The sequence below is a fragment of the Bos taurus genome, chromosome 26 (assembly GCF_002263795.3).
Source record: "Bos taurus isolate L1 Dominette 01449 registration number 42190680 breed Hereford chromosome 26, ARS-UCD2.0, whole genome shotgun sequence".
In the NCBI taxonomy this organism is placed as follows: domain Eukaryota; kingdom Metazoa; phylum Chordata; class Mammalia; order Artiodactyla; family Bovidae; genus Bos; species Bos taurus.
The window spans coordinates 22,747,374-22,762,867 of record NC_037353.1 but is presented as its reverse complement, the minus strand read 5'-3'; the positions used below and the strand labels follow the sequence as shown (position 1 = coordinate 22,762,867).

At 50.9% G+C, this 15,494-nt stretch overlaps 2 protein-coding genes and 1 pseudogene across 9 annotated transcripts in view; 1 reads left to right on the top strand and 2 right to left on the bottom strand.

Annotated features, from left to right (window-relative positions):
• Nucleotides 1-2,089: 2,089 nt before the first annotated feature.
• Nucleotides 2,090-6,630, bottom strand: LOC132343929 (large ribosomal subunit protein eL32-like; annotated as a pseudogene).
• A 1,769-nt stretch (nt 6,631-8,399) lies between these two features.
• Nucleotides 8,400-11,019, bottom strand: HPS6 (HPS6 biogenesis of lysosomal organelles complex 2 subunit 3). The gene is given in 1 exon segment (NM_001081586.1): nt 8,400-11,019. A coding segment is annotated over 1 exon segment (2,406 nt). The 5' UTR covers nt 10,968-11,019; the 3' UTR covers nt 8,400-8,561.
• A 2,500-nt stretch (nt 11,020-13,519) lies between these two features.
• ARMH3 (armadillo like helical domain containing 3) overlaps nt 13,520-15,494 on the top strand; it is a 177,790-nt gene continuing 175,815 nt past the window's right edge. For 6 of the 8 annotated variants that reach the window (XR_003032881.2, XM_010820002.4, XM_002698448.6 and 3 more), the window contains exon 1: nt 13,520-13,608. The gene's annotated coding sequence lies outside the window, so the exon portion shown is untranslated. Of the gene's footprint in view, nt 14,017-15,494 lie in introns of all 8 variants that reach the window. The other 2 variants (XM_005225687.5, XM_024986074.2) reach the window with 1 other exon arrangement.

Here is a 15,494-nt window from a genome sequence, read left to right as displayed (position 1 = left end):
CTTTTACTGCTACCCTGAGTTTGACCCAGAAAAGATAGCCTCCACCCAAGATATACATCCTGTCCTTAGGGAGACCTGATGAGGAAGACCCAACCTCATTCTTTCCCTGTGTATTAGCGTTCCAGGGCTGCAGTAACAAATTACCACAAGCTTGTCTGTAAATAACAGAAATGTGTTCTCTCACAGTTCTGGAGGTCAGAAGTTCAAAACCAGGATGTTCACAAGACTGGTTTGTTCCAGAGAGCTCTGAGGAGAATCCATCCCATGCCTCTTTACTAGCTTCTGGGCGCAGGCAGCTACACTTGGCGCTCCTCCTGCTTCTGTCTTCGCACGACATTCTCCTCCTGTGTCTTTGTGTTGTCTCCTTTTCTGTCTTATGAGAATATTCATTCTTGGATTTAGGACCCACTTTAGTCTAGGACGATCTCCTTTTGAAATCCTTACCTTAATTAAATCTGCAAGGACCCTTCTTACAAATAAGGTCACATTCTGAGGTTCTGGGTATCTTTTGCATCTGGTATCCTGGGTTCTGGTATTCTGTACTCTGGTATTCTGGGTTCTGATGTATCTTTTGGGGGCCATGATTCAACCCACTACGTGTGCCTCCTTTGATGAGGGAAATCTAAGCCCATTCTTGGAGAGTCATTGACTCTGAAAGGACAAATCTCTTCCTACTTAAAGAAGCCCCTCTTTTCTTTTTTCCTTTTGGCTGCACCCTGCACAGAGGGATCTTAGTTCCCTGAACAGAGACTGAACCCACAGCTTCAGCAGTGATGGAATCCTAACCACTGAACCACCAGGGGATTCCTAAAGAAGCCCATTTGTGATGGGGAATTTGATTCAAGCCTGATCACTGAGAGCCTTTAAACTGAGAAAAGCACACAGACGCTGGTGGCAGGAAAGGGTCAGCCAGGTTATTGTTCTTTATAGAATGAGGTGACGGTGTTGTGTCCATCTGTGTCCATGTGTGCAAGGATTTGGAGAAGGAGTGAGGGGGAGTTTCTGCCTTCACGAAGCACGTAAGGCAAGGCAGGCCCAAGGTCTTAGTCTTCGCCCACCTGGTTTTTCTTCCTCTCGCTCCCATATGTTAATTAACTGATGTCAGTGTTAAATACTTTTTTGAAAATGAACTCCTATATGATCATTAACAAAGTAGGACTGTTCCTGACAATGGTAGGTGTCTTAATATACTGAGGGAGCCATCAGGGTTAAAAAGATCCAGAAGGGTTTATTTTATCAAACCAGGCTAGCTCCCTGAGCCCTGTTTCTTCCTTACTTCCTTACTTCCAAGGGCCTAGCCATTCAGCTGGGTCTGTTTCTTTCCCACTCTGGGGATTTGCTTCCTGAACTGGGAGCCTTATGGTTGGTACTACCATGCCTTCTTTCTTCTTTTCCACAAATAGCAAGAGCCTCAGGTTGCTTGCTACCCATTTAATCTCTGGGGATCCTCACATCTCCAGACTGGATGCTGAAGGGGGCCACCAGCTCTCCTCACATCTCTTTGCCTCCCCTTAGTTATGATCTCCCTAAAGAAAATTGCATGCTACCTTTTCCTTTCACAGTTTTTACAGTTGATCACTGTGTGGAAAGAGGGCCAAAGCCTGAGGAAGGTTTGAAAATTTCAGAAAGCTGGGGGACTTCTGCCAACTCTGGTCCATGGAATGAAAGGGCTGATAGCCTCTCCTCTTGGGTCTGGCCTGAAGACACCAACTAGGGCAATCATTCATCTTCCCTTTAACTCCATGGCTGGCTGTATTTTGAGCATTTCCCAATTAGTTTTTCTCACCTCTGTATTTCCTCAGCTGCATGCAGGAAAAGCCCCTTTAGGGAGTGATTTTTTAGAAGAGTCGTCAAAGAGGTCCCAGTAGGGTCAATTCCTAATCCCCCCCTTTCCTAGAATTAGTTGCATGGATTTTGAGTTAGTGAAACTTGGAACACCAGTAAGGGACCCACAGTCTCTTCATGGCATCCCAGAAAGAGGGGATAAGAAGGCGCAGACATTGCGGCACAGGTAGGGTGGGCACCCCCCAGCCCAGATCCTTCTTTTGTACTACTACTCCATTTCCACCACCCCACCCAGATGTGAACACCCAGGTGGAGAATATTGGGATGTCAACAGAGTTTATAATACAGAAGATTTGTTGAATTCAACTTTTAAGAATTTCAGTGTACTGATAGACTCAGTGGATTTGATCATCAATATGCATAAGCTCAGAATCCATTACTTTGAGAGATGGGGTGTGAGAGATGTGAAGAATGAAAACAGATGCCCAGGGCTTGACAGGATGGTGATTGGGAACTGAAGCTGGGCACAGAGATGGGAGAGGCAGGGCAGACTTGGGACAGACTGACAATTATTACGTTTTTTTTGTGGGTTTTTTTTGCCAAGTTTTAGGGTTTTATTAATATAAACAAAATGTGTGCACGAGGTGTCTACTCATTTTCTTGGCTATGCAGCCTGGCATTAGGCTTGGGGACTCTGATGGCCAGCTGGGCTGTTCTTTCCTCAATGGTTCTCCGGTTCTTGGAGGAAATATTGTGAGCAGTTTTGGCACAGGAAGATTTGTTGAACATTAGCAACACCTCAAGTTGCTTGAGGTTGTAGGCCAGAAACTTCTGGAAGCCACTGAGCAGCATGTGCTTTGTTTTCTTGTTGGCCCGTAACCAATGTTAGGCATCAAGATGTGGCCCCTGAATCTCCTGTGCAGCCTAGTATCGATGCCCCTGGATTTCCCCTAGTTTGCTTAATTTTGACATATCCATCTGACTGATGCCAGATGAACTTCTTGGTTCTCTTTTTGATGATCTTGGGCTTCTTGAGGGGTCTGAGGGTGGCCAGGATGCCAAGTAGGAGATGGCTGCCACCTTCATAGGCAGCACCCAGGAAGAAGAGCTCCCTCTTGCTTTCCTGATGGCTCCTCAGCTGTTCCCAAAATGTGAAAATGAAGGCGAATCTTCCCAAATATAAAACTTTTTGAGAAGCACAACTTCAAAGCTGGGGCTCTAGGCTGCTCCTAGTGCCAGCCTCGTGTGATTAAGGGTGGGACAATGCCCACTTTTCCTGGGTACAAAACAAAAGTAATACAGACTGTGAAAAGACTGTGTGCCGCCTTGGAATCTGAGTGGTTGCCAAAGCCCGAGGACCTGAAACCTCTGAAAGACCTGGACAGTCTGCTTCCCCAGAACCTTTAGCTCAGCGAGGCCCAGATGAGGTGGACTGACCTCATTCTTGGTGAAGGCCACCCCCTGTTCACTCTTCCTCAGCTCTTCACAATTCCTTCCCTTTTCCTCTATTTCCCAGATAATGGAAACCTCTGGGAGACCAAATCTAGACTAGCTGTCCCACTGGCTCTGGCTATGATTCTGGTGAGAGGCCCCAAGGGACCCCTCTCTGCTCTGTCTTCCATCCTGCAGCAGTCAATCTTGAGAGCATCTAGCATCTTCTGCCTGCCAGAGTGAGAGCCTTTCCTTGCCTCCGCCAGGTCCGTCTCCCCCTTCCTGTCTGCGTCTCCTCTCTCTCTTCTCCTGGTCCAACCTCACCCTCTTACTCATCTCTCTGCCTCTGTCTTTCTTCACCTTTGTTCTTGCTCCTGTGTAGCAACCTTTGGAGCAGGCCCAGGCTCTGCCTCTGGGAACTAGAGGAGAAAACACCCCAAGGCTTCTACCCACAACTGGTGAGGGACCCTGGTCACTCAGCCCTCACCTCACAGCCTGATTCAGCTTCCCTCTCCACCTGAATTTTTGTTTACCAGCAGAAATGGGGATCCACGCAGTAACAGTATGGCAGTTTACAGTTCACACACATGGTCCATTAGCTTTGAAATTGTGATTCTCAAAAAGTTTTATATTTGTGAAGATTTACCTTCATTTCACATTTTGAGCATAAAGTGGACTTTATTGATTTTGAATAAAATCCGGCATCTTTTTCCTGTATTTCAAATTCATATAAAATACAACCACCCTATGCCTTCTGAGAAAATTCTGCTGTGCCCTCAACTTCCTCTTTGGTTGGATGAAATTATCCAGGTCAATCTGGTAGCTGGGGCAGTTTCCACCCTGGACAAGAAGCATCCTGGCAGCTCAGGTTCCTCCCTCTTCTGGAATAGTATCTACTAGGACAGTGTCATAGTACAAGATCAGCATCCCTTCCCCTCTCCCCCATGATTTTGCTCCCTGAATTCTATCCTGATCCTCCTCTTTTTCCCTTGCCCTCAAAAAAAACTTAATTTACCACCTTCAGAGGCTTCCTCAGTCGTTATTCCAGAAATGGGCAAGTGTGTGCATATTTGAGGCTTCCCAGGAGAAGGCAATGACACCCCACTCCAGTACTCTTGCCTGGAAAATCCCATGGATGGAGGAGCCTGGTAGGCTGCAGTCCATGGAGTCGCTAAGAGTCGGACACAACTGAGTGACTTCACTTTCACTTTTTCACTTTATGCATTGGAGAAGGAAATGGCAACCCACTCCAGTGTTCTTGCCTGGAGAATCCCATGGGCAGGAGAGCCTGGTGGGCTGATGTCTATGGGGTCACACAGAGTTGGACATGACTGAAGTGAGTTAGCAGCAGCAGCAGCAGGTGGCAAAGGAAATGAGTGGAGCTGGCAATGATGAGAATAACCACCAGGGGGAGCCTGTGCCTAAGAAGAGACTGAGTGGGGCCCTGGGGAGCCACGTGAGGATTTGTCTTCCCCTTTTTTCAGGGTAGTGCGGGTGCCAGGCATTCCAGCCTCAGGTGGCTCCCTATGGAGCTGGGGGTCTACAGCTGCCTCCTCCCCAGGTCTGACTCCTTCTCTTTCCCTGACCATGCAGGGAAAGTGTGGCTGGGTCAGGGAATGGGAGGAAAATTGAGTGGTTTGGATACTGCCTACTCTGGCCACCATTTTCTTACAGGCCACATGCAGAGAAAAGGGGTGGGATTTGATCTTTGAACTTGGCAGGCTGGAGAAGACTTGGGTTGCTGTAGTCCTGTGTTCCAGTCACGGGGTGGCCCAGAAGCTGTGGTCTGTATCTAAACAGTAAACCCCCTGGTGAGGCAATGGAAAAGTGGGTAGGCACTAGGGAGATGAAAAAGGGAGGACTGGGCTCCATGGGAGTATGTGCAGATAGAGGAGCCTCAGGATTTGCTTCCTCTCCTTTGCCCAGACTGCATTCTGGTCTTGCCTAACTTAGTTTCACCTTCAAGTTTTCCAGAGACTACAGCCAAGTGACCTTGAGGGAGCTCCAGAGATGAGGCACACCTGTGGAAACATGACTACTCACTGGCCTAGGAGCCTCCTCTTCACCTCCCCAGGGGCCTCAGGCCTTCCTGCCACCTCCTGTCCAGGGACCTTGTTGTTGTTGTGTTTAATCACTAAGTCAAGTCTGACTCTACTCTTTTGTGACCCCATGGATTTAGCCTGCCAGGCTCCTCTGTCCATGGGATTCTCCAGGCAAGAATACTGGAGTGGGTTGCCATTTCCTTCTCTAGGGCATCTTCTCGACCCAGGGATTGAACCTGGATGTCTCTTGCTTGACAGGGGGATTCTTAACTACTAAGCCACCTGTAAAACCTTCAGCCCCAGAATTTCCCCCTTTACCCAGGCACCCAAGATGAAGGACCTCAGCTCCTAAATCCCCCATGTCCCAGTATCCCTATCTAAGGACTCTTTCTGCTGCTGCTAAGTCACTTCAGTTGTGTCCGACTCTGTGCGACCCCATAGACGGCAGCCCACCAGGCTCCGCCGTCCCTGGGATTCTCCAGGCAAGAACATTGGAGTGGGTTGCCATTTCCTTCTCCAATACATGAAAATGAAAAGTGAAAGTGAAGTCGCTCAGTCATGTCCGACTCTTAGTGACCCCATGGACTGCAGCCTACCAGGCTCCTCCGCCCATGGAATTTTCCAGGCAAGAGTACTGGAGTGGGGTGCCATTGCCTTCTCCGAAGGACTCTACTTTTTTTAAATTTTGACTGCGCTGGGTCTTAGTGTTGTGGCATGTGAAGTGTTACAGCTTGTGAGATCCAGTTCCCTGATCAGGGATTGAATCCAGGCCCCCTGTATTGGGAGTGTGGAGTCCCAGTCAGTGGTCCACCAGGGAACTCCCCTCTCTCCACCCACCTACCTGTAGCCCTCTGCCTCAGGGGCCAACTTTCTGATGGTCCTCTTGCACACTCCACCAGAACCCAGTCACACAATATTTGCATCCCTGAACTGTTCTCCAAAGTCCTGAGACAAGGTTGGGGGTTGCTTCACCCCACTCATTGGAGCTGGGGCATGAGCAAGGACAAGAGCAGTCAAGCAGCAAGTCTTTAAGAGCAGGTGGAAGTTCCCATCTAAGTCCAACTGCTCCCCTTAGAGCTGCCAGGCTGGGTGGCTCCCCTACTTGTGTGTGTACTAAATGCTAATTCGCCTCAGTCGTGTCTGACTCTTTACGCTCCTATGGGCTGTAGCCTGCCAGGTTCCTCTGTCTGTGGGGATTCTCCTGGCAAGAATACTGGAGTGGGTTGCCATGCCCTTCTCTAGAGGATCTTCCTGACCCAGGGATTGAACTTGCACCTTCCACATTGGCAGGCGGATTCTTTAACATTGAGCTACTGCAGGTACTAGCTGAGCGCAAAGCCAAGTGGCAGTCCTTACCTTGGGCCCAAGCCATGGACAAGGGATGCTTGGGGAGTCTGGGATGATGCTGAGTTGCAGCACCCAGAGTCCTACCCTAAGCCCAGAACCCAGCTGAGGAGTCCCTTGGGTAGCAGCGGGTAGAGGGCCAAGGCCTCTTCAAAGGGGGTCCTGCTGACTAAATCCAGAGGCTCAGAAATCTGTGCTGGAGATGCTCTTGTTTCTTGGTTTAGGCAGTCAGCCTCCAAGCAACCCTGCTCCAGTGACTTTTGTTACTAAGCCAGAGGTCTCTGCAGCCAGCTCTCCTGTTTGTGGTCAACCTTCCCCTTAACCAGTGGCTGCTCCAGGAATCCTAGGGAGGACAAGCATGGCCCCAGGGCCTACCACAATTCCTACTTAGGAACAGAAGGGTCTTGGGGAAAGGAAGCATGAACCTTGGCAAATCCCCCTCCTCACAACAGGCTAGAGGAAGAATGAGCCAGGAATGAGAAGTACATTCAAGCCCAAGCCAGCATCAGCTGTAGGGCTATACAGTGAGTACATGAGTGAGTGAGTGAGTGAATTCGCTCAGTCATGTCCGACTCTTTGTGTCCGACTGTAGGGCTATACAGTAAGGTGGTTCAAATCTTAGAGCTCCTATTTTCCAGTTGACTGACCCTGGTCAAGTAGTCTTTCTAAATCTCTGTTTCCTCATCTGTAAAATGGGGATTAGTACTTTCTTGATGGGGTTATTAGAAACATAAAAGATGGACTATTTAAAGACTAGCAGAGTACTCATAAATGTTAATTATTAATATTTTCATTATTGGAAGTGGCCACTTTAGCCAACAGTTCAGATTCAACCACTCCCTCTATGACCAACTCTATGAGGCCCTTAGCTGTTCAAAACCACACCAACTGTGTTTTCCAACACCAACCATCAGTTCTCTGTGGACATCAACTGGGTGTCCTGCAAGTCAATTCGGCTCTGATACTAACTACTTGGAGTTAGCATAGGCCCCACAGGTTAAGGGCTCAATTCCACAAGACCACCTTCACTTCCAGTGCCAGTCACAAGCCACTGATACTTCTGACTGGCTGGCTATAAATTGGGAATTCCCATACTATAAATCGGGCTTCCCTGGTGGCTCAGCTGGTAAAGAATCCACCTGCAATGTGGGAGACCTGGGTTTGATCCCTGGGTTGGGAAGATCCCCTGGAGAAGGGAATGGCTACCTACTCCAGTATTCTGACCTGAATTCCATGACTACTCCATGGGGTTGCAGAGTCGGACACGACTGAGCAACTTTTACTTTCACTTTCATGCTATAAATTGGTTTGACCATTTGCTAGAATGGCTAAGAAAACCCAGGAAAATACTTAACGTTTACAGGTTTATTAAAGGATACAACTGCCAGATGGAAGAGATGCACAGGGCAAAGAACTGTGTGGGGGATGTGCATGGGGCTTCCATGCTCTCTCTGGGTGCATCATTGTTCCAGCACCTTAATGTGTTCACCAAGCCAGTTCATCAAATTTCCCTGTTCAGGAGTTTTTATAGAGCTTAATCTCTAGTCCCATTCCCCTCCCAGGAGGCTGAGGATGGGCTAAAGCTTTCAACCCTTTCACCACTTGGTATTTCTACTGACCAGCCCTTATCCTGATGCTAGGGGTCCCCACTTTTAGTAGCAGTATAAGTTTACCTTATTAGTATAAATGCAGGTTTGATATAAAGGGGTTTGTTATAACAGAGACACTTCCTTCACGCGTATCACTCAGGAAATTCTATGAGTTTTAGAACCTTTGTGCCAAGACGGAAAACTAAGGACAAAAACCAAACAAGTTTATTGTACCATTTTATATATATATATATATATATATATATATATATATAAAAACTGCTAGGAAGAAGAAGTGGGAAGAGGTCCCACTCTGGCTCCTCTAACTCCTAGGCACCTTTCCCTGATCACTGTGTCCCAGAGACAATTTTCAGCCTGTGTCAGTCACATAGAGACCCTGTCCAGATGGTGCCCAGGCCTCAAGGCCTGGGTGGTCTGATGCCTGGAGGGCTGACACCCGAGGTGGGGTGGGGGGTGGAGTGTCTGGGTCCCATAGAATGTCCTCATATAAGCTTAGAACTGGGCCAGAGGCTCGTCCTTGAGTCCCAGTCTGCTTCAGCAGGGCTCTGAGCAAGCCCACAGTGAGAGGGGGCTCTGCCCCAGGCTCAGGGAATGGGGCAGGGGGCTCCAACTCATCTGGGAGGTATGTCCGCAGTAGAAGCAGGAGTTCAGCTGGAGCTAGGTCTGGTGGGCACAGGCGGCAAAGGAGGGGGAGGTGAGCATCAAGCCGGCGATGCCGGGCAAATTCGGCCAACAGCAGTTTGAAGATCTCACTTCGAAGCAGGGGGCTAGAGGGGCTGAGAGCCAGGCCAGCCTCTAAAGCCCGTTCCCATTGTTCCTTTTGCACCAGCTGCCCCACAGCTTGAAGCACAGCTTTGGGCCGCCCACTGCCCAAGAGTAGATCTAGCTCCAGTGCTTCAGGCCTAGTCCCCTCCTCACCTAGTACTGCCAGGGCTCGGCGATAGAGGGGCAGCCCTGGGCCTCCTGCCCCCCAGCCAGGCCCCCCCTGTTGCTGGGCCAGCTCCACAAAGGGTGGCAGCCATTGTGGCTCCAGCCGGCAGAGGCACTGGCACAGGAGTTCAAAGGGGGGCAGTATGCCATTGGGTGGTTCTTTTCCAGCTGCTGTAACCCCCAGTACCTTCTTCCACACATCCGGGGGAGCTTGGGACCTTAGATGGCCATTGCCATCTGGCTGGAGCTGCAGGACCCTGAGGATGGCACCCCAGGCTGCTGTAGGGAGGGCTTGGAAAATGGTGTTGAGCTGGGCCAGCTGGTCTCCCATCAAGTCAGTCCTCAGCAGCCGTGCCACTTCGTGCTCTGCCAGCTCAGTCCAGCCAGCCTCCTCCTCGTCCCCAGCCACTAGCTGGGCTTTGAGCTGTTCTAAGCCCCGGTAATCCCGAAGCTCGGCCCTCAGTGTGGTCAACAGTGCTGATGGGGACACATGGCCCTGGAGGATGGATGCCAGGGCCTGAGGTGCTCGGAATATGCTGTTGTGTCGCAGTTCCTCTGGGGTGAGCTGGGCACCCCGCAGGCTCCGTCGCTGGTAGTATTTGCAGGCCTCCTCAAACACCATATCTTCAGCTGAAGGCAGCTCAAGGCTTTGTGGGGTTTTCCAGCCTACTTGAAACAGACCCACAGCTGAAAGTAAACGAAGACCCCCTCGAGTCTCCAGCTCTTCCTGATCTTCCATGCCAGGGGCGGGGGGTTCCAACAGATGTACTCGGTCTGTACTCAGGATCTTCCTCTCCAGCAGCTGCCCACTGCCCATGTCCAGCAGTTCCAATGTGGAGCCCAGCACACAGGCCAGAGTGCCATGAAATGTGCCCAGTGCTGCAGACCCTGCGAGGCTGGCAGGTGCCTCCTGCAGGGTGCCAACAGTCCGGGAGCCACCGTGGGGCTGTACCAGGCTCACAGTGCCCCTGAAGTCAAGCCACATCAGGCCCTGGGGAGTTGGGGCCCAGGTATGTACAGTCAATGGCTGCCTGGGGGACAGCAGTCCAGGAAGGCCTCGGAGCAGGGTCCTGAAGTCCCATGTGTCCCCTCTTCCAGGATTCAGGCTTTTACTGTGGGAGAGGCCAAGACATGGGGCAGCCACCACTACCTTGCCCTTGCTTGGGCTCCAGATGAGCAGAATATGACCCAAGCCAGGCCAGGTGGTGGCAGTGGGCACCAGGAAGAGGTCCTTGCGGGAGGTCAGCAGCCCGAAAGCGGGGCAGTGGTGCAGCAGTATGTGCGTGCTGCCCAGGTTGGTGCCGGCCTCCCCGCTGGGCTCAAGGGTCCTGACGCACACACAATGGCTAAAAGCCACTGCAGGAGGCCCTAATTGGCCCTCAGTGCCGGCGGGCCGCTCCTCGCACCACACCAGGCGGCCTCGGGGCGCCGCCGCGGCTACCACACGGGCTCCACCTCCAGGACACAGCTCGGTGCTCTGCAGCAGCCGCCAGCCGGGCCCCACCCCCGAGCCCCACACCTCGAGTAGGCCACTCTCCCACACTAGGACTAGCGCCGATCGCGCCCGCCACGGCAGGAGGAAGGCGTCTAGCGGTGAGGGCTGGCCAGGCGGCCAGGCACTTTCCAGTTCCTCACCGGGTCCACGCACCGCGACCAGCAGTTGCGGGGCTGGTGACCCCGGAGGTCGCAGCAACAGTAGGTGGCGGCCGTCTGGGCTGCAGCGAACTCGGACGGCTGGGTCCCCGGCTAGCAACTCCCGGAGCCGGGCCGCGCCGCTGAAGGTGCTCAGATCTGAGAGCAGGCGCAGAGTCCCCGCACGCTTCATAGTGTCCCCCGCGCCGGAGCACGCCTAGGCCTGCCGCACCGTAGGGTAAAGCCCGTCTCTCAGTCCCGGGTTCCCGCGGGAAGTCGAGGATGGGGTTGAGACTTCCGTCCCGGGTCGACTAGGCGAGCCAAGGCCGGGCTAAGACTCAGCCCCGCCCAGCCCCGCCCCTCACGGCTAGCTTGAGACCTGCGCCTGTTTTACGCCCTGCCGGCATAACACCGCCCATCAAGGGGCGGGGGGGCTACCGGGGCATAGCTGTGGGAGGAGCCGCGAGAGCACCCAATGGTCTCAGAGCCTCCGACCTCGCCAACCACGGGTACGCTTCGGAGGCCGGCTGCCTCAGGCCCCAAGAAGCCGGGGAGTGGCCCAGAGTCTGACTAAAGAATCCAGATTCCAGCCCTTTCAGCATCCAACTCCCAACGCTTCCCTTCCCTCCAAGCCACGCTCTCTCATTCCAATTTATTCATGAAATTTTTTATTGAGCACCTACAAAGTGCCTGGCCCTGGGGAGACAACCCTAAACAAAAGAGAAAACCTCAGCTTCATGGAATGACAGTCTAGTGGAAAAAACAATAGCTAGTACTTTATTAGAACGTACTGTGACCCCCACCCCCTTTTAAAGATGAGGGAAATGAACCACAGAGAGATAAAGTACATTGACCAAGATCACACAGCTATTAAGCAGTAGAGATAGAGGTAGGATTTCAACCACACACAATCTGGGTCTAGGGTCATTGCACCAAACCATTTTATCAACAACCCATCCAAAGTAATATTTTGCTAGAAAACAAAATTAAAACATACTTTAATGGTACTGATTCTGTGTGTAATCTCCTCAGCACCTACAAATTGACATGCAAGAGTTCTCTCCACCCCAGATTGCCTTCTCAGGTGCTGTAGTATTCTTCTGTCCTCCAAGTCCAGTCCCTCTTTCATGAGCCTTTCCCCTCCCTCCTTTTCCACACAACTTCCCTGAGAATTGCATCCATATCTGTTCCATCAGCCTCATTTTGTCCTCTTGCTCTCAGCATGGAGAAGGAAATGGCAACCCACTCCAGTATTCTTCCTGTGGATAGAGGAGCCTGGTGGGTCGCACAGAGTCAGAAACGACTGAAGCAACTTAGCAGCAGCAGCAGCTCTCAGCATAGAAACACTCCCCAGTTTGTCCTGTTTTGGAAGCCACTCTTTCATTCTTATCTCCCGAAACTGTCACCTCGATTACTCCCTCTCCCTTCACAGTCAAGTTTCTTGCAGATTTAGCATTTGTTGTCTCTACTTTCTCTTCTTCCATTCATTTCTCAAACCACTACTCATGAGAAGCAGATTTTCCTGAGGTCTCCAAGGTATTTTAATTTCTTTTTCTCTTTGAAACATTTGACAACTGCCTTACTGAAAGTCTCTCCTGTAGTTTCCACAGCATTTTTTCCCACTCTAATTTCCCTCCTTTTCAGATAGTACTATCTTTAGAACTTTGTCATTGGTTCCTCTTTCTCCACCATCCTTTAAATGCTGGTTTTAAGTTCTGTTAGGGGTCCTTTTCTCTCTGCCCCCCCCATTATTACTTTTTTTTTAACCCTCTTCCTAGACCATTTCTTTCCTTCTTGTGGCTTGAACCATTACCACTAGGACAATGGCTCCAAAATATTTATCTACAGCCAAGATATCTCTGCAGAGTTCCAACAGAAGGTATCCAAATGTCTACTAAATACTTTTGCCTGGATGTTTAATAGACATCCTTGGAAGGAAAGTTATGACCAACCTAGATGGCATATTCAAAAGCAGAGACATTACTTTGCCAACAAAGGTACGTCTAGTCAAGGCTATGGTTTTTCCTGTGGTCATGTATGGATGTGAGAGTTGGACTGTGAAGAAGGCTGAGCGCCAAAGAATTGATGCTTTTGAACTGTGGTGTTGGAGAAGACTCTTGAGAGTCCCTTGGACTGCAAGGAGATCCAACCAGTCCATTCTGAAGGAGATCAGCCCTCGGATTTCTTTGGAAGGACTGATGCTAAAGCTGAAACTCCAGTACTTTGGCCACCTCATGAGAAGAGTTGACTCAGTGGAAAAGACTCTGATGCTGGGAGGGATTGGGGGCAGGAGGAGAAGGGGACGACAGAGGATGAGATGGCTGGATGGCATCACTGACTCGATGGACGTGAGTCTGAGTGAACTCTGGGAGTTGGTGATGGATAGGGAGGCTTGGCATGCTGCGATTCATGGGGTCGCAAAGAGTCGGACACGACTGAGCGACTGAACTGAACTGAACTGAAACATCATCTTCCTCCCCAAATTTGCCGATTTCAGAATTTGCCATATTTAAAGAAACTGGTAATTCAACTTGTATCCAGTAGACTCCTGATACAGGTTCCTTTTGCTAATTTCTTTCTCGCGGTGCATTTCGGGAAACGGAGTCTTTGTGATGCTTGCTGGGAATTGTGGTCCAAGCCAGCCTCAGGCAGCGGGCGCCGGCGAACCTATCAGCAGCAGGCTTTAGGACCCAGCGGGACACGACGGGCTGGGGGGAAGGGTCGGGGGAGGTCGGGAGCGCGTCCGTGAGCCCGGAGCAGCGGCGGAGTCGGTGGTGTCGGGAGCGAGCGGACCCGGGAGCGGCGCGGGTGGTGGAGGAGGAATCAGGGGCCCGGTAAGCGTTGCCGGCCCGGGCAGGTTTCCGAACCTGGCCAACCTCTGCGGGTCCTGCCATACTAGGCCTTGGCCCTGAGGCGGCCCTGGGGGCGGGGCCTGCGCTCGCCAGGGGGACGACGCGGGGAGAGGGAGGGAGGCAGGGCAGCTGCTGAGGCGGGCGGAGGCTGCGTGCGGCGGGGAGGGTGGGCCCCGAACGGCGGAGCGGAGCGAGAAGCTGAGCGCTCATCCAGCAGCCGGTCCCTCTACTCTACAGTTCCGCTTCGGGTCCCTGGTGGGCTCTCTTGGCAGCCGAGGCGCTGACCTTTGACCTCGGCACGAGGCTGACCCGGACTCCTCAGGCTACCTTGAGAGCTTTTCTCCCGGGTTGTTCCCACCCGAGTGGCGTTCAGCCCATCCTGGCCCTGAGGTGAGGGCGCGGAGTAAGACCCCGGAGAAGGGCTAGAGGAAGCCCTGTGTGCCGGTGTGTTCAGGTGTCCCGGAAGGGCTCCATCCTGTCCTTTGCAGTCTCTGACCGTCGAGCTCCAGCCCACCCTTCACACAAAGCTACCATGTTTTCTCTCTAGTTGTGAACCAGGGAAACGAACCTGTTCCCAGTAAGGTGTAGGGAAGAAACAGGAAATAAAAGCTGGTTCCTTGGGGAAGGAGAACTATGGGAGGCTGAGGAGTGCTGCCTCTCGACGTGGAGAAGTAGAGGCTTGGGCAGGGCCGAGTAAATGTGGATCATCTGACCTGCCCCAGTTCCTCCTCTCCAGGAAAAGTTTTGCGTGTAGTGAGAGCTGTTTGTTTGCTAGTACTCTCACTGACTTTGTAAAGGAGGGCAAATAGGGTTTGTGTCTGCTGTTAATTTAGCTCAAGTTAATTGGAATTGTTTTCGGTGTGCCTTCCGTTGGTCTTGTGTGTACAATACCTCCTGTGTGAGGGCTTTTCCAGATATAGGATCAGTCTAGAAGAAAGGATGATTATTCTTGTTAGGATTGTGAACGAGTACTCTCATTCTTTCCTTAGCGAACAGGGGAGCCTTTAAGGTATTTTCATAGGATGTTTAGGCATATATACTCGTTAGACATTTGAATAGTAATAATAAAACCTCATGAAAACTCAAAGCAGTGTTAGGAAAGTTAGACTTTTATATAGAGCCAAGTTCCGAAATCCATAGAATTTGGGGAAACTAACCAAATACCAAATTGATCCAGGATATATGAGGGTGAACTCTATTCAACACACATTCATGGAGCACGTATGTAACTGGCTCTGGGGTTAGATATATGAGTATCAGGCCTCTTGCCTTCGGAGATGGCCCACACTGTCTGTGGAGTGTGTTTCTCAAGATAAATCCACTTCTTACTTAAAAAAAAAAAAGATGTCTATCTTTCCTCAAGAACATCAGAGAGACATATTCACATGAAAGTTGTAGTGCTGCGTGTTACATATCCATTTAAAGGAATTTGTTTGGTGTGAAGGAAATATTACCATTGCCTGGAGAGTCAGGGGAATCTGCAGGGAGGAAGTATTTGAGTTGGGTGTTGGAAAATGAGTAGGAACTTGTGCAAGTAAGGAAAGACATCCCAGTTGGAGACAACAGCATGAGCAAAGACATGGTAACAGTCAGGAAAGAAAATAGCATGACGTTTAAGTGTCAGAAATTTGTCTGAAACAGAACGTGTGGTGGGGAAATTGTCTGGAGGTGAGACTGAAAAGAGCCGGGAGCCATTGAAACTTTTTAATGTTAAGGAGTGACAGAAGTGCAGATTAAAGTAATGGAGAAATGAGGCAGTGAGACAAGTGTGGCAGTGGGAATGAAGAGGAGGGGGAATGGATTTTAGAAGTATTTCTGAGATAGCTGCAATAGGACCTAGTGACTGTTTTAGGGAGAGACAGTGGGCT